Source organism: Anolis carolinensis, chromosome 4, assembly GCF_035594765.1.
Source record: "Anolis carolinensis isolate JA03-04 chromosome 4, rAnoCar3.1.pri, whole genome shotgun sequence".
In the NCBI taxonomy this organism is placed as follows: Eukaryota; Metazoa; Chordata; class Lepidosauria; order Squamata; family Dactyloidae; genus Anolis; species Anolis carolinensis.
In genome coordinates, this window is record NC_085844.1 from 193,175,067 (window position 1) to 193,193,725 (window position 18,659).

The window sequence follows — 18,659 nt, forward strand, 5'->3', positions numbered from 1 at the left end:
CTAACTCCTTTCATTAGTATAAAGACAAAAATCTGTAAAACATATGGTTGACTGACACTCAAATCCAAAGATTCCTTATGGGTTCAGAACTTCTTCTTGCAGACATATTCCCACTGCACTCATTCACTGAGTGCTTTTGTGACAACAGGGCAGTAAATTTACTAAACCTTATCACCAGAAGAGAATCAGCATGTTTGTTGGTTCCTTCAAAGTTCCATTTAAAAACCCAGAGCAGATTCACTGCCACAATGATATGGAAGCCACCACTCAACACTGCCCATCAAGGGTTTCTTTATTTGGTTGGTTGGTTTAATTTATAGTCTGTCTTTCTTCCAATATGGCACCCCACACGAGAACAGGACAGCTATGCAACTGGAGCTTCATATATGCATGCAGGGGAGTTTCTGATAAGATATTTATGAGCAACTACTTAAAGCACTTCTATTCTACAGCTATGGGGTACAGAAGATTAGACTACAATGCTGATTTTTAAGCAATAGGCTCTCAATCCCTCCAATGCGGAACAACATAAAGTAAGGAAATACAACTACTGAGTGCAAAACCATGGTTTTTATTAGAAATATTCTGGTATAAAAATGATCATGCTCTACACATTGTCATCGAATAATTCATAAACATCCAGGCACTGAACTTTTAATTTTTTTGTGTTTTTTATCATTTTTGATTGGTCAGTACATTAAAGCAGACATATTTCAATCCATATGGTCATCACATACATTAATTTACCACCTATAGAAATCAGCACTTTGAACACAGTCTAGATTTTGTTTTCATTTTTGTTGTTGTTGTTGATGGTTTTTTGTGTTTTTTAAGATTTTTTATCAATTTTTTTGCAACACACAGAAGTTGGTAAGGAGGAGAGGAGGAAGACAGAGGGAAAACAAGGTGGATAAAGAGTGAAGAAGTCAGAAGACAAGATGAAAAAAATGAAGGGGGAAAAGAAAAGTAAGAGAAAGAAAGACTCTTCACAACCACAAACCATCTCACAATGTTTTAATAAAAGGGGGGATGTATTTTTCTTTTTTTTCTTTTGCCAAGATACAGGAAAAGAAACAAACCCAAAAACTTGCTAAAGATCTGTCACCTTCTTTCCACTTGGTGTGATGTCCACCCCATCGGCTTGTTTCTCTCCCTCCAATGGAAGGTAAATATTTCTTCTGGGGTGGGATGGTTGATTCTTTCTGCTGCTGTTGGTGGCCATCTTCCTGAAGAGCTGCCTCCAAAAATGCAGCTATCACAAACAGGAAGCCATGAATGATTCCCACTTGGAATCATGTTTGGTTTTGCCCTCTTCCCCCACCATAATGTCAACTGTGCTGAGGGACTCCATTGGTTCATTATCTTCATCAGCCCTTTTCTTGTGGTCCTTTACCACTGGCTGGGGTTAAATTGCATGGTTGCTATAGCTGACGTAACTCTGTTTGGTAGCCAAAGCTGGAAGAAAAGACAAAATAGAAACATATTAGTGATGTGGTTTTTTGGATCAGGAGTTTGTTCTGTGTTTCCAAATATCGAACCTTCTATATTTGGAAGCTACTATTTTCAATGCTTCTTATGGGCTAGCTGTTGAGAGTGATACAACAGTGATACAGCTGAAGACACAACATGTCATAAAAGTGAAGAAAATCTGGTACTAATGGAGTGTTTGAAGCACGGCATGATAATGCATGTACCCCAAAACTGTTCTGAAGAGCCCATTCTTCCCCAGAATTTCCCAGATATTTATTTTGATTTGCTTTTCTTGAAAATTCCTATTGAACCCCAAACTCCTATGCTATTTAATATTTTAGGCAGCACATGTAATATCTAGGGTGACTTAGGAGCCAAAAATGGGTTCCTAGACCAGCTGAAATTGCTACAGTCACTATGATTTCTAGCTAGGTACAACTGAAGTTGAAGCCCACCTAGACCTGAAAGGTCACAATTTCCCTTCCCAACTTAGTGAAATATGGGGATACTTTAAACTCCAGACCACTGTTTTTGTCTTTAACTCCCTTGGTATCATGCTGCTCTGAAAATCATTTTAGGCACAGAGAAAGGGGAATCTAAATTCATACAAAAGAAATAATCTTATCATCATAATGTCTTGAGTAGTCCTGCTTCCTCCCACCCCCTCCATTGGGGGAGACCAAGAAGATCCAAGCAACCATCACTCACATGCATACACTGAAGTTATAAAGCCTCATTTAGTCTTGGGGAAAATTGTCATAGACTAAAAAGCACTCTTTAGAGGGAAATCAAGGGATTGACAGAAATGAGCAAAGGCAATCTGGGATGCAAGTGAGCAGCAATGCTTGAAAAACTGGGCTTGCATTGAGCAATTTACCTCTCCCCTGGGGTATAATATGCATTAAACTGCAAGAGATAAAAGAAGAAGGGAAAGAAAAAGAAATAATTTCCCCATTTTTACTTCAGGCTCTGGAGTCTGTGATGAGTTGCTCTTAATTAAATACCTAGTTCCAGATGGGAAGCTGCCTCTAGTGAGAGTACAGATTAATCCCCCTTTCCTTATGGACATTAGAGTAGAAGAGTTAATCTCCTGACCCTCCTTGTGGCATTTTCCTTGCAGTCCAATGACAATATATTTCAGCCTAAGTACGGGCAGTCCCCAAGTTACAAACATCTGACTTACAAATGATTCATAGTTAAGAACGGGGTTGAGACAACAGGAAGTGAGAGAAATCTACCCATAGGAAGGGAAATTCACTCCTGAAAGAGTTATCATGGAGAAAAGGTGTCTCCATTGAAGCGTTCTCACCAATCCTTGTTTCAACAACAAGCCTAATTTGTCAAAATCCATTTATCACAGGGACAGAAAGTGGGGCAAAATCTTCTTAATAGGGGCACAGACAGCAAAACAAACACCACAGACATGTTAACCCTTCCCTATGCTATCCAAAGCTTAAAATATGTATATATTTGGCTGGGGTTACAAACCTGTTCCAATTTACAAACAAATTGAACTTAAGAACAAACCTACAGAACTTATCTTGCTCATAACTTGGGGAGTGCCTTTACTTAGAAGGTTTCAGAATAGATGGACTGAGTAGCTTCAAAATTGTGATGGATTATTCCATATAAAGGTATACAAGGAAGGACTTCTACCCATGTGAATCAAGGAAAAGTCTTCTGCATTTTTTATGCAACACTAAGCTTGCTTTCAATGTGTACAAGTCTGAACCAGGGCCAGGGTCAGGGTTCTCCTATGTGGGACTGGTGGAAGGTAATGCTCTTTCAGAACAGTTCTGCTGTTCTGTCTTCCTGGAGAAGGCAACATTCCCAAGGGAATAGGTATCCCCCTCCCCACAGCCAAGCAGAAGCAGACGGCAGTGGGCACTGGAGCAGGGCCCAGATACAGTTCTGCACTGTCATTTTTCTAGATATCTAAGTGTGCATGTACTTGATGGAAATCTTGAAAAGTAGTGCCTTCTCTCATTTCCAATGCAAATCTGTACCTAGTCAATGCACCGATTCTCCTACTATGTGTCCCTGTAGTTTTATGTATTAATCCCCCTGATTTTCTTGCACCCCTGCTGAAAGGGGCAATGAATACCTCTTCCTGCCCTGATGTCCTCTTGCAGAATCTAAGGTTACACCAGAAGGGTTCTGGCATAGATTTTATAATCTTGTGCTCTCCTATTGTACCATAGAATCTATAATTCCTGGCCATTGAGTATGGAGGCCTGGGCTGATGGGAGTTGTAGCCAAAAACATCTGGAAGGCCACAGATTGTCTTCCATTTAAAGTTTATTTCTTGTAGTGCTAAGGTAAAAGTAAATTTAAAAAGCCCAAATATCCTCTTCCAGTGCTGGTACTTTTCCTCACATGGGGAGATTGGAGATAAATACTTCAGTTTTTATAGATACACTACATTGTGTTTTGTTTTCCTCCAGATACAAAAAAAACCCATTAACAACATTTAGATTCAGATTTACTCTGCTTCAGAGGACCCCTGCTTGGCTGAGACTTCTGAATCTCTCCAAATCATTGCAATTCAGTTTGGGATTTGGCTGACTCTGAAGCATATTCTTATTTTATCTACTATTTGTATTTATAAGACACAGAGAACCCAATTTCCGAAGACATCATAATATTATTATAAAATAAAAAAGAAAAGTTTTAAAACATAATAATAAAAACCAACATAATAAATACAGATGACAATACTAAAACTATGTGACACAACTATAATGTAAAGCTAACAGAACAGAATATGGTAAAAATGTGGAGCTTGCCTGACACAATTCCAGAAATAAAACAGGAATTAAAATCACTGACATGTAATAGGGAGTATGATTATTTAAAAAGTGTGCTTGATGAGAAAGGGGGTTTTCAATATGTGAATTTCTCCGGGGAGAGCTTTCCATAAGGGGGGACACCAATAAAGGCTCTCTGGCTAGTAGCTACCCTCAATATTTTAGAATGAGAGAGAGTTCTTTGGAGAGTCTTGCAGGTATCGTAAAGGCACAGGAAAACACACACAACCGAGAGAGTTCTATCAATTAGTCTGGACTGACGGTGTAAAGAGATTTGCAGGTCAAAATGAATACTTGGAATCGAACTCAGAAGCAAACTATGAACCTGTGCTAGTGAGAGCGGCCTGAGTTAAACCTCCCTTTCCCATAGAGCCAACCTGATAAAGCCCCATTTTCTATGGGAAATTATTGGAAAGAGACACTTGTTAATGTAATCTGGATAAATGCCATTTGAATTAAATATTCCCTACTTAGATGAGCTCTGAGTTATTTGAAATTTAATTAATTTATTTATTTAACTGATCTTGATCATACTTGAAAGTTGTCCTGATGGGCATAACAGTGGCCCAGTTTCCTTTAAGAACTGGGATTGGTGGGAAGAGATTGGTTTTCCAGGTTCATTTTCAGCACTTTGGACAGGTCAATGAAAGACTAAAACCCCACTCAAACATTAGACAAGAACTGACTAGAACCTTATCTGTGCTAAGATTGTCCCATGTTGTTCTGCCAGCACAAATAAACCTTAAAGAAAGCAGGGTTGAGAAACAGGGCTGTGGAAACATCAATCTACTACTTCCCCACTGGTAGGGGAACAGACTCCTATTGTTTTCAGCAGTTGCATCCTAATACATTTGGGGAACTTTCATGGTCATATATATTCTCTACATTTGTGGCTATCTAGGGATTGTAAATTTAGTAGCTGCCTTAGTAAATTATAGTCTGTCTTTCTAAACATTCAGCTGAAGGTTTTAGTCATTTCAGTGCTAGAAATTTGGGGACTGAAGGAACATTCTACTGGGGACAAAGTCCTCACTGGAAAAGCAATACCCTCATTTTGCCACACCCCCTCCAAACCAACTGCCAACCAATTGTAGGGACTCTTCTTTAGGATAGGTTTTGAAGTGGCTTGGAGAATTGCATGCAAAGAGAGAAATGGGACAAAAATAATTAAGAAAAGAATAAATCATTTTTATCTTTAAAAAACCCCTGTTTAATGGAGATGGACATGAATGTAGTTCATACAATTTCATATGATATAGAGAAAATGGGCACAGCATTTCTTTCCCCATTTTCTGGGGGGGGGGGGATTAACAGTTGATACCAGAATGTGTGTGTGAGAAAGTCACCCTGGGAAGATAGAAACAGGCACAGAGGTGGAAAATGCAGGCACTCATGTACACAACAGCAGAGCTAGAAGAAATATTTTTTTAGGATAACTACTCCCAGAGTTTCCCAACCACAATGGCCAAACTCTCCCAAAAAAGCTATCTTTTCTGATGGCTGCACTTGTGATGACTCATGGGCCATGTAGTCCCGTTCCTAGTACTATTGTGGCAGATGAAGAGGAAAACTTGGGTTTTCCACCGTTTCAGCCAGAATTGGAGCCCTTGCACCTGCAAGATGTTTGCCCACCAGAAGTCAGCCAAACAAGCCTTGAGCAGAAATCTCCCCCATTTTCTCGCCGGGATTATTATAATCAAGATAGAAGCGCTCGGGAGGCGACTCGCAAGAGTGCCAGGATAGCTGCCAGACAATTAGCTGATTAAGTCTGTTTCCCTTGGGAAACTTTAAGGAGTCATGCATCTGGACACAGTATGGGTTTCGTTTCTTGTTCCCCAGGGAAAGAGTTCCTTGGCGGGAAAACAAGATCCTATATAGGTGTTTACCCGCAAAGAAATCCTTGCGGAGTCAATTCGTCAGCTGGAGGAGTGAGATCGTGTGTAGACTTCGTACTCCAGTTCCCTGTTTCCCGGATCAAGTTTCCAGCCTTGCCTTGTCCCGCGTTTACCACGGACCTTGTTTTTGCTCTTGCTGCCTTGTTTCGAGTCTTGTTCTAGCCAAGTATCAAGTTTGCTTCCAGCCTATTTGCCAAGTTTCTATGGACTTAAGGACCTTGTTTTCTCCCCACACTTTGCTTGGCAAAGTGTGTGTTTCGGTTATTGGATTATAACTTTGGACTTTAATATCACATATTGGACATTATTTTCCTGGACTATAATTGACCTTTCCTGAAAGGTCTACTTCTGAACTATATTCTACACTTGTTTTTATTGACTTTATATATTTTCTTAATAAAGATATTAGGTAGATTCTGGTCTCTGCGCATGGTTATTGGTGCTCTGCTGCCAGGGTCCTGACAGCACTGGACCTCAGACAGGATACCAGATGCTTGGCTAGCAATAATGGGACGGGACTTTGCGTGCAGGATTTCTTTGTGTTGGTTCTTGTAAGATACAGCAGATGCTAAGTGTCCCTTTGCTTTGCTCTTACCTGCTTTGGCACTCCTGGAAGACCAACTACATTAGCAAAGTTAAGATCATGATTTTAAAAAGCAGGCTACAATTTCAACATTTCTTTAGCTTCTCATCCCTACAGTGAAGCCCGAGCCTTTCCCTACCTCTGCCTGATGAGTAATGCTGGGATAGATTCCTGTCATTCTCCATACTACTCATTCAAGAAGAGGGCTGGTGCTCTAATTTCTGACAGTGTTCCTCCCTGTAGTATTCCTGGGATCTCCCCAATCCTGTCTGACAAGGCTAATGCAGACAGCAGCAGCTGAATGGTGTTGGTTTTTCTCCACCTGCAAAGATGCCTCCCTGACAAATGAACCTTATTGAAGATTTCAGGCACTGTTATCCTCAGATAACGATTAGATGGGCTATAAGAAATCAGAGTTGACAGTGCTATTTGTTAGCCACGGTGTTTTCATAGCCAATCTGCCTGCAATCAAGCCCTGTAAATTATTTATTCACTTGTTTATTTAAAGATACGTGACCTGCCACTGACAAAGTGAAAAATGTCCCTTCCTTCCTGTGCTGACAACTACATAGCATCTCCTGTCCTTAGTTTTAACAATGTGATTGCTTTCCCCAAAGTTGCCTTGGCATTTGTATAACACGCCATGCCAGGTTCCATTTGGACTGAGATGCTGCATTCAGAGTGGGAAGCATGTGAGAATCCAAGAACAAAATATTGACTGGAGGGGGGATAGCATCTTCCACTACTTTGCTCTCCATCAGAACTGGCTTTCCCAGCCAAGCATGGGAAAAAAGAATTCAATGATTGCAGTTTCTGGGTTTGGAAAAGGTCCTCCATTGGACTGAAATTTGCAAAATTCCAATGAGTCCCCCAGCCAACATGGCCAGTGGTGCAACCTTTCCAAACTCTGAAATATGTCATGGTACTGGCAATATTCTAGTAGTTGTTCTACTAAAACAGGAACTTTTCCAAGCTCTATAAAGTACTGCATGTACTAGGGTGAGTCTGCATGTACCAGGCTTTGAAAGAGGCAGATGAGAATAGAAAGCAAAGAACAAAAATCAATCTAAAGGAGATTATGGGCATTCTGCATGATCTCAAATGAGCTCTCTTCTTGATTACATCATTAAGAACATATAAGGAGCTTTGCTATGTCAGGCTCATGGTCCATCGAATCCAGTATCCTGTTGATAACTGTGTTCAACCAGATGTTTTTGGAAGATCCACAAAGGAAGTGTGGCAAAAAAAAGTTGGAAAAAGTTACTTTTTGGGGTTTGTGGAGTGAAACCTTAAAAGGAACATCTTGATGGTAGTGGCAGTTCAGCAATGGAATCAATAAAGAAAGGTGGTGTGATCTATTTATCTTTCAGAAAGAGTCTGGACATTTACCTGATAGTGATGATGTCACTGGAGTTCCTAGGCTACGTGTGGATTGGACTCTGAGGCCATTCCAATTCAATGATTCTAAAAGTTCCAGAGTCCCTCAACCACATGGTAGCAAATAATAGATTTTCTGACAGCTAGCATTCATAATAATAATAATAATAATAATAATAATAATAATAATAATAATAATAATAATAATATTTTATTTATACCCTGCCACCATCTCCCCGACGGGGACTCGGGGCTGCTTACATGGGGCCATGCCCAAGACAGTAAAATATAACAAAATATAAAAACAACATATCAAAATACAATTAAACAATACAAGAATAACAATACACAGTACAGAACAAAAGCAAAGCAAAAGCAACATAACATAACAAGGGCGGGCCGCATGGACACAAAGTTAAAACTCGGGGTAAGAAGAGATAAGAATAAAACCATGGGGAACAGGGACATGAGATAGTGAAACAGTCTAGAGGATAGATGTTGGGGGGAGTAACAAAGGAGGTATATAACAGTTACTCTCCGAAAGCACACCGGAAGAGCCATGTTTTTAAATCTTTTCTAAAGGCTAAAAGAGTGGGGGCTTGCCTGATCTCAATGGGCAGTGAGTTCCATAAACGAGGGGCCACAGCAGAAAAGGCCCATAAGCAAGTTGCCTGAGAACATTGAGATTTTATTCTTCTATCACAGCTTGTAGCTGTGATGCACATCTTCCATAAATCTGTCTGCTTTCCTTTTTAAGGGCAATTGAGGAGATCTCTAATCAGATGTCCAGATATGTGTGTCTATGTATGTAGAATGAAGGCTATTTCAGAAAAGGAACTGAGTTAACATTGCACCGTTTCCTCCAGATTAGATCCTTTCCCAGAATTGTTTACTTACTGAAAATAATCATAAAACTGGGAACAAGTGGAGTGCTTCTCTCTTCTACCTTTTAGGAAAAAAAAATGAATGCAGCTTCAAGATTATTTAAATGGTGAGGATGGGAAGAGAGAAAAGAGCCAAAACATTCCCTCAACTAGCACTGTGATACAATCCAATTTGTATCTGCTGCTGTCATTGTGTTTAAATTGTCATTATTAGTTGTAGTTAATAGGAGTAATATCACATTTTATCTCTAGATTGAGATGCCAAGTGGCTTGTTTATTTTCTTGCAATACATACACTGCTTTTCATTTTCTTTTATAAAGTTCTCTAATGGTTTATTACACGACAACAAGTTTAACACTCCAGGGCACTTTAAGCCTATCACATTTATCACTACTGAGTCTTTTTTTTCACCTGTAGCAACTTTGGCTAAGGATCTTAAAGTGTTCGGTAGTTTCAGCTTCTCTAATAAAGTCAATCCTAAAGAAAAGTTTCAGTACTCAATATATGTTAGACAATAAACAACCTTCTGAGCATGTCTGAGCCCGTCTTCCCTTGCCGTCCTGTCTGTGATGGCAGCTCTTTGCTGGTACAATTTTTTAAGGACAGCAGTATTTGTACCTGTTATCTGTTGCTTTTGATTCATAAGTGTTTTCAATGCAGGTCACAGAAATACACAGACAGAGCCTCCCATACAAAAATAGCAAAATCAGGCCAAAGTCAGGAAGCTTTTGTAACCATAACAGCATTTTACAGGGCACCTAGCACCTTTCATCTTCAGATCTCAAAGTACTTTGTAAAGGCAAGCCTACTGAAACGAGTGACTCATAATCCGATTAAATGGAAACCCACCAGCACACTGTCGGGGGAGCTGGAGGGAAATGGAAGAGAGGGACAGGCATAGAGGATTATGCCAGAGGACATGTGCCTCTTGAAATAGTACAAAGGCACTGAACAACCTCCCTCCTTTTCAGAGTTTGCTTACTATAGAGAAAGTCATATCATGGCAGGGCTCATGGACAGTGAGACCAAAGTCTTTTTCTTCATGGTTCTCTGCATGTAAAAGATCTGAAAGAGTTCCTACATAGAGGCCCCTTGTTTTCCTCAGAGGTTGTTTGTGTGACTGCCTGCAGCTTTGGGAAAAAATAATGGAGACCTCTTAGGCTGCAATTGCAGAATAGATCTGTAGCAAGACCCCAGCAGGAACCGGAGGCAGCACAAACAGTAGCACTATGCCCCCCCCCCCCCCCCAGCCTTCAGCTGCTCATAGTCCCCTCACAAGGATCTCAGGAGGATAAAAGTAAAAAAGGGGGCTTCTGCTGGGAGGGAGAGCTGAAGAAACATTGAATTGACAAGGTTAAGATGCATTTGGGTTATTGCAGTAATGTGTAGGGGCATCTAAGGCCTTCTATTTATGATTATGGGTTTATGGTCAAGCTGGAATATTCAATATTCAGGAGGTATAAAAGAGAATATTTCTGCCATTGGCTCTATCATGTAGCTAGCCAGGCAGCAGTTGTAGTGTAGAAGATAAAGATCCCTAGTACCACTCCAGTGAATAATGCTTTCATTTTTCGGCTGCTTGAAAAATAAGTTGCCCCATCACACTGCGTAATTAGTTCTATGATTCCACTTTAACTGCCATCCTATATCCTATGTATCCTATCAGATCCTGGGTTTAGTAGTTTGGTACAGCACAACAGCTCTCTGGCTCGGAATTCTAAGTACCCTCAAAATGCAAGCCCTAAGTTCCATAGGTTGCCTTCAGCATCACTTTTTCACAAGTAATTATTGTGGGGAGGCATTTTCAATTTCTGTGATTCCAAAACTTGAGTTCCCAGGTGTAATTGGACAATGACTTCTGAGGATTTCTAGAAATTTAAGTCTATCACCATCTGGGGAATCAAACCTTGTTAATAGCTACCATAGTCTTAACTAACGGCCATGACAAAGACTCAAGGTGGTTGAAAATAATCAGCATCTTGACTAATTCTGGCTGATGTCTTTGGTATGTTACAGAGTGAAGTGAAAATCTGATATGCCAATTTTAGGAGCTCAAGAAAATATAGAATTTTCACTAACAGTGGCTTTGTTCCTTATATTCAGTGAAAGTAAGTGGAACTTTCCCCTCATAAACACATTCTGAAACCCTGCAGAAATCTCATTTAAGGAGCATCATGTGATTCTTTGCCACTATCATATGAAGATACAACCATGAAAAGGTATGCTTAAGGAAACTAATCTTGAAAGCAAACCTGAATTATGCTCACATAGCAAAATGCATCATCTAGCTGTATCACCAATCTGCTCTTTTGCAACTTAGAAATGAAAGTCTTTTACATGTTTATGCACACTGCTAGTCTCTGAGTGCCAGAAGCGGAACAGAGGAGTGGGGAGAGAGACAAATTTCCCCTACTTTCTCCAAACTACCACTGGTATTGACAGAACAAAAAAATCATGGGGTGAGAGGGTGGGATATAGGAAAAGAAGGGGGGAGGCCTTGTCAAATGGGTGAGAACAAGAGGGGAAAAAACTTAAAGGTGCATACTTATTTATTTATTTGCTATATTTCTATCCCGCTCTCTCTCACCCCAGAGGGGACTCAGAGCAGCTTACAATCTGGCAAATTTCCATGCCAAATTGAAATACAAATATATAAATACAGCACATTAAGAAATAAAAACAGATAAAAACATATAAATCCAATCAAACTGTCAAAACATAGCCTAGTCCCATAATCATCAATTCATATTGCTGCATTCATGTCGGTTCCGTATTGCATTACTCCCCAAACACCTGGTTCCATAGCCAGGTCTTGATTTTTTCCCCCTAAAAACCAGGATGAAGGGGGGCAATCTAATATCACTGGGGAGGGAGTTCCATAGCCAAGATGCCGCTATTGAGAAAGCCTTGTCTCTCGTCCTCACCAGTCGTGCTTGTGAAGGTGGTGGCACCAAGAGGGCGGCATCCCCAACAGACCTTAACGCTATAGCCTGTTCATAGGGAGAGATACGTTTAGACAGGTAAGTTGGACCGAAGCCATTTAAGGCTGTATAGGCTCCAATTTAAGTTGAAGAAGGGATGAGATCTTAAGATACTAACACCGGTACTACCTAGAATGTGACAGAATCCAAATCAGACCTAACCTGGAATAAAGCAAGCTTTTTTCAAAATGTTGGTAATGCAGCTCATTATGAGAATGAAGGGGGTAACCTGATTCCAATTCTGAGTGAAAGAATTTACCCCGTAATTGCCGTGTGCTTTCAAAGGAAGACTACAATGCAAAAATCCCTAGCTTTCAGGCAGTACAAATGCCTTTGTTTAAACTTTATCTACTTGTCCAGATATCCCTTTGTGTCTAGAGGTATGCTCAGATTGCGGTTGAAAATGGCAGCTCCATTTCAGTTCCTCCCTCTCTCTTTGAAACTAATACGATGTAATTACGTAGGAAGAAGTGGGAAGGACATGGAATAAATCAAGATGAATTTCTGCCCTATCATAATATGTTTTCTTCTGGTACAATCCATCCACAGTAGATGATCGTACTCATAGTATTCAATTTTCCAATGCCAGGGTCAAGTGAGGCCAAGTATGCAAATATAACTGTAAGAAAGTTTCATTTTGAATTTCTAGCATTTGTACCTATTATCTTTTGCAAGTCAAAAGACAGGTTCAATGGGAGGTTTGTGAGGTGTGTGTGTGTATTTGTACCCAGTGCCAATCTTCAGAGCCCATGCACCCCACAGTTTCCACTGAAGGGAATGGGAGTTTCAAGTAATTAGCACCTCAGAACATTTCAGGCCATGCTGGGTTTGCTATTCTTCTAGGCCATATTGTATTTCATAAGGGTTTGCATCCAAGAGAAGAAAAGAGATGATTGCCATGGAAACTTATTTTTCAAGGTGGGGATATGCCTATTTTTCTTGTGTTCCTTCTAAGGGCAGCAGCACCTGCTGCATCATACATTGAAGTTACAAGGGTTTAATGCCACTCTAGCTGAAATCTTGTTTGTGTGCAAAGTGTGCAATGTCTATAAAACACAATGGCATGGGCAGCAGTAGCAAGAGAAAAAATAAGGCCCTTGAGAAACTGGTAGCATAGAGCTGGCAGATTTTTATTTTTTTATTTTTTTGGTTCCCAATGCCAAGTGGGACTTATAGCACAGTGAGCCAACAGGTTTCCAAACTACTATCCTGTTAGTGACACATGGAAATATAAATCATTTTTGGTGGTTGTGAAGGTCAGAATTCTCTATTGACTCTTTTACCTGCTGCAGCCCCCCCCCTTCCAAGCACAACATGACAATTTTCTTGCTGGCAAAGAACATGAGGAAACGGCAGAGAAGCATTCAACTGTGTTCCTATAACTGGGTGCACAACAATGATGTGATCCTCAGGGACCCTTGCTTCTGTATTTTCAGCAGGTAAACAGTATGACAGCAGGAGAGAGTAGATGTAATATAGCTTCACCTGCTAAAACTGTATGAAATGCTTCCCTGAAGCAGGGTCTTGATCAATGTCTACATTTTAACAACTGTATTTACATGTCATGTGTACATGTTACATTTTAAATGCTTGATTGCCTATTTTTTTCTCAAGAAAAACTGGAATGTGTCTACAGGAGGGCAACCAGATGTAAAAGGACTGGCAATCAAGCCCCGTGAAAAATGGAAGAGGCAGACAGGTAATTTTAGCCCAATAAAAAGAAGATTGAGGGGTGATTTGATATCCATCTTCTGAAGTGCTGTCATGCAAAAAACAGAGTGAGATTTTTTTTCTTTTGCTTCAGAAAAAAGGATTGAAACTATTAGATTCAAATGGAAAGAGAGGAGCTGAGAGAGAAGCTTCTACAACTCTCCTCCTCGCTGCTGGCCACTTTAAAACCTTGCAGCCCAGACTGGTAAGACCAACTGAGAGAGAAGCTTTTACAACTCTCCTCCATGCTGCTGGCCACTTTAAAACCTTGCAGCCCAGACTGGTAAGACCAACTGAGAGAGAAGCTTTTACAACTTTCCTCCATGCTGCTGGCCGCTTTAAAACCTTGCAGCCCAGACTGGTAAGACCAACTGAGAGAGAAGCTTTTACAACTTTCCTCCATGCTGCTGGCCGCTTTAAAACCTTGCAGCCCAGACTGGTAAAAACAACTGAGAGAGAAGCCTCTGGAGAGTGGCTGCATTGGGCTGCCTCTAATGTTGGGCCTTTCCACCCTCTGGTATCACCGCTGCAGCATTCAAACCAGACAGGCAGTCTTGGGCCTTCCTCCACCTTGGCTGCTGTGTTTCACCGCTGGCTTGTTCTACCTCCATTGTCATTGTCACCCTTGGAGAAGATGCAGTGGCTTACCATCGCTCAGTGTTAGTACTTTTATTAGCAAGCCACCCCCTTGCCCCCCCCCCCTGGACCAAACGGACTGGTTTGAGCTAAATAAACTGGACCAGCTGGATGTCTTTTTGGTAATTTTTCATCAGCCTGCTGGACATTTCTTAAGGACAATTGCGTGTGGGGTGGACTAATTTTAGGTGGGTTGGGCTGTGTGTGACAATGGTTTGAGGGTGCTGAGCTGTTATTTATCAGGGTTTTAGCTGTTTAAGCCACTGGATTGTAAAACCTGTAATTATGCCTCAATGCAATGTAAGTTTGATTTGTTTGATATGTTTTAATATGTTTTAATCATTTAAAAGACTATTTAATTGATATGCACGTGTTTTTTATCTATATATATAAAAGAGTGATGGCATCACGGCAATTCACAAAACAACAAAAGTACAGGCCCCCCAACCTCAAAATTTGACAACACAACCCATCATCCACGCCTCAAGGTTGATACAACAAAAAGAAAAGAAAAATAAAGTCCTAATTAGAGGGAGAGGAATAATTGTTTTTATCCAATTGCTGCCAGTTTAGAGGGCTAATCTCTGTCCACTTGGTTGCCTAGCAACCAAGGGACAGCCAGGTTTCAGTTAGGGGACAGGCAGATTTAGGCCTTACTTAGACTTCTTCCACAGATTATCTAATTTGCACTGGATTATATGGCAGTGTAGACTCAAGGCCCTTCCACACAGCTATATAACCCATTTATAATCTTATATTATCTGCTTTGCACTGGATTATCTTGACTCCACACTGCCATATAATCCACTTCAGTGTGCATTTTATACAGCTGTGAAGAAGGGGCCTCATATAATCCAGTTCTAAGCAGATAATTTAAGATTATCAATATACAGTAGAGTCTCACTTATCCAACGTAAACAGACCGGCAGGATAAGTGAATATGTTGGATAATAAGAAGGGATTCAGGAAAAGCCAATTAAACATCAAATAAGGTAATCGTTATACAAATTAAGCACCAAAACATCATATTATACAACAAATTTGACAGAAAAAGTAGTTCCATGCGCAGTAATGCTATGTAGTATTTACAGTAGAGTCTCACTTATCCAACACTCGCTTATCCAACGTTCTGGATTATCCAACGCATTTTTGTAGTCAATGCTTTCAATATATCATGATATTTTGGTGCTAAATTCATAAATACAGTAATTACTATATAGCATTACTGTGTACTGAACTACTTTTTCTGACAAATTTGTTGTCTAACATGATGTTTTGGTGCTTAATTTGTAAAATCATAACTTAATTTGATGTTTAATAGGGTTATCCTTAATTCCTCATTATCCAACATATTCACTTATCCAACGTTCTGCCGGCCCGTTTATGTTGGATAAGTGAGACTCTACTGTACTGTATTTACAAATTTACCACTAAAATATCACAATGAATTTAAAACACTGACTATAAAAACATTAATTATGAAAAGGCAGACTGCGTTGGATAATCCAGAACATTGTATAAGCAAATGTTGGATAAGTGAGATTCTTCTTTAATATGAAATAATTACTGGGATAGAATAATGCAGAACAATATAATCTCTAAAACCAGGACAGTAAATAAACAGGGGAATTCCACACAGGAAACAATCAGGGCCAGCTAACACCTCCCAACAAAGTATTCCCATCATCAAAGTCTGGCAAATCCTGTTTTCTCAGGGCCACAGACAGTAGAAGCACATAAAATATCGCAAACAACACCACTCTGAAAACAAGGGAATTCCAGACAGGAAACAATCAGGGCCAGCTAACACCTCCCAACAAAGTATTCCCATCATCAAAGTCTGGAAAATCCTCTGTTTTCTCAGGGCCACAGACAGTAGAAGCACTTAAAATATCGCAAACAACACCACTCTGAAAACAAGGGAATTCCAGACAGGAAACAATCAGGGCCAGCTAACACCTCCCAACAAAGTATTCCCATCATCAAAGTCTGGAAAATCCTCTGTTTTCTCAGGGCCACAGACAGTAGAAGCACTTAAAATATCGCAAACAACACCACTCTGAAAACAAGGGAATTCCAGACAGGAAACAATCAGGGCCAGCTAACACCTCCCAACAAAAAATTCACTCAGGGAGGAAACAGCCAGGCTTTAAAGCTGCAAGGCTATTACATCCTAATCATTTTTCCTAATTGCAGCATTCATACTTGCCTCCAACAAACAAAAAAAACCAATCAGAAATATTGTATATTCACAACCTTTAGGAAATAATATCCCCTGATGGCGCAGCGTGTTAAAGCGCTGAGCTGCTGAACTTCTGGACCGAAAGGCCACAGGTTTGAATTGGGGGAGCGGAGAGAGCCCCCACTGTTAGCCCCAGCTTCTGCCAACCCAGAAGTTCGAAAACATGCAAATGTGAGTGCATCAATAGGTACTGCTCCGGCGGGAAGGTAACGCCGCTCCATGCAGTCATCCCACATGACCTTGGAGGAGTCTACGGACAACGCCGGCTCTTTGGCTTAGAAATGGAGATGAGCACCAACCTCCAGAGTAAGACACGACTGGACTTAATGTCTGGGGAAAACCTTTACCCTTGACCTTAACTACCACCAATTCCTCAATACTTTATTTCCCATACCACCATACTTCGCCACAGCACAGCTAGTAGCTTTATAATATTGTGTTTTATTGATATTGTTATTATCTGAATCTGGCATCGAATAATTGCCATAGTTTGTAAGCTGCCCTGAATCCCCCTTCGAGGGTGAGAAGGGCAGGGTATAAGTACAGCAAATAAATAAATTCTAAGTAAGCATTAGTAGTGCTTAGTAGTGACTTTGATACTACAAAGGAGCAGAGCCCACTTGCACAGTTCCAGATCTTAAATCCATCTTTGGCAACATTGGAAGGGTTGCCCCTTTTCCTTCCATCTCCTCTCTATCTATAACAGAAAATTTTTTGGAGGGGGGGGGGTTGAAACTTTTTCAAGCAAATCATGGAGAGTAGTTCTGTAACGCAAAATAATATTGAAATCAGGCTCCATCGATAAACTTCAGTGGACACTCAAGACAGATAAACTTCAGTGAACACTCATGGGGATTTGGTTAACCTGTTAAAATTCATGAGTAAACCATTTTTTTAAAAAACTGACAAATTTTGGGGTGGGGGTTTGAACCCCTAACCCCCCCCCCATTGGCCACAGCCCTGACTGCTACATCCTGTTTTCTCCCCCCTTCTCCACAAATGATCTCCATTTCTGTCAGCAGTCACCATCTGAGTTCACTTTTGTAAGGGACAGAGTAGCATGGAGTCAGTTGTGTTCAGAGAGGTTTACCTTGTGTTTCCAGATTTTCACACAGTTCTGATTTGGCCTCTCCATTGGGACGGAAGCTTCCTTTCTGAGTGAATTTGTTGGACATTGTGGCTGCTGTCACAACTGCCTTGAGACTGCGCTTTCGTTTGGGCACATTTTGCTCTGGATGGAAGAGAATGATGTAGACCTTGGGCATATAGAGCATACCCAAAGAAACAGAGGCGCTTAGGCTCACCGAGATGGTCAACGTCGTGGTCTGGATATACATCTGAAAGACACAAGGAACCAGGTTCAGTCTGGAAACCTGATGCCATAAAGTATAAACTGCTTACACATTTCTTTCTTCTCACCAGGACTGGGACTTATTGTCTAGAGGAGTGGTTTTTAACTGGTGGCCTCAGTTCATCTGTGAAGGTTTGAAGAAATGTTATGAGCTTTTACAATTAGAAAGAAAGAAAGAAAGAAAGTCATACATTGATGTCAAAGATCAAGAGTATTTTGCCAGTGACAGTCATCATTTGTACCAAGTTTCATTACAATATCTCAAACTGTTTTAAATATTAAGTCCTGGTAAAAAAATGGTAAAGGTTTCCCCTGATGTTAAGTCCAGTCATATTTGACTCTGGAGGTTGGTGCTCATCTCCATTTCTAAGCCGAAGAGCCGGCATTGTCCATAGACAACTCCAAGGTCATGTGGTTGGCATGACTGCATGGAGCACCTTCCCGCCGGAGTGGTACCTATTGATCTACTCACATTGGCATGTTTTCGAACTGCTAGGTTGGCAGAAGCTGGAGCTAACAGCAGCTGCTCACACTGCTCCCGGGGTTTGAACCTGGGACCTTTCGGACTGCAAGTTCAGTAGCTCAGTGCTTTAACACACTTCATCACCGGGGTTCCATGTAGTCAGTAGCAAAAAAAAAAGATATTTAAAGAACCTCTGGCCTGGAGCAAAATGAGGACAGAAAATATCAGGAATCTATCATTTTGAGTGCAAAAAATGGTT

The 18,659-nt window shown here is 40.6% G+C and overlaps 1 protein-coding gene across 3 annotated transcripts in view; it reads right to left on the minus strand.

Moving 5' to 3' along the window:
* Nucleotides 1–551: 551 nt before the first annotated feature.
* Nucleotides 552–18,659, minus strand: part of grm4 (glutamate metabotropic receptor 4) — a 451,932-nt gene continuing 433,824 nt past the window's right edge. For 2 of the 3 annotated variants that reach the window (XM_003220390.3, XM_062978466.1), the window contains 2 exons: nt 17,677–17,923; nt 552–1,455 (listed from right to left, as the gene is read on the minus strand). In XM_003220390.3, the coding sequence (XP_003220438.2) occupies nt 1,406–1,455; nt 17,677–17,923 (297 nt within the window). In that variant the 3' untranslated portion in view covers nt 552–1,405. The remainder of the gene's footprint in view (nt 1,456–17,676; nt 17,924–18,659) is intronic. The other variant, XM_062978465.1, reaches the window with a different exon arrangement.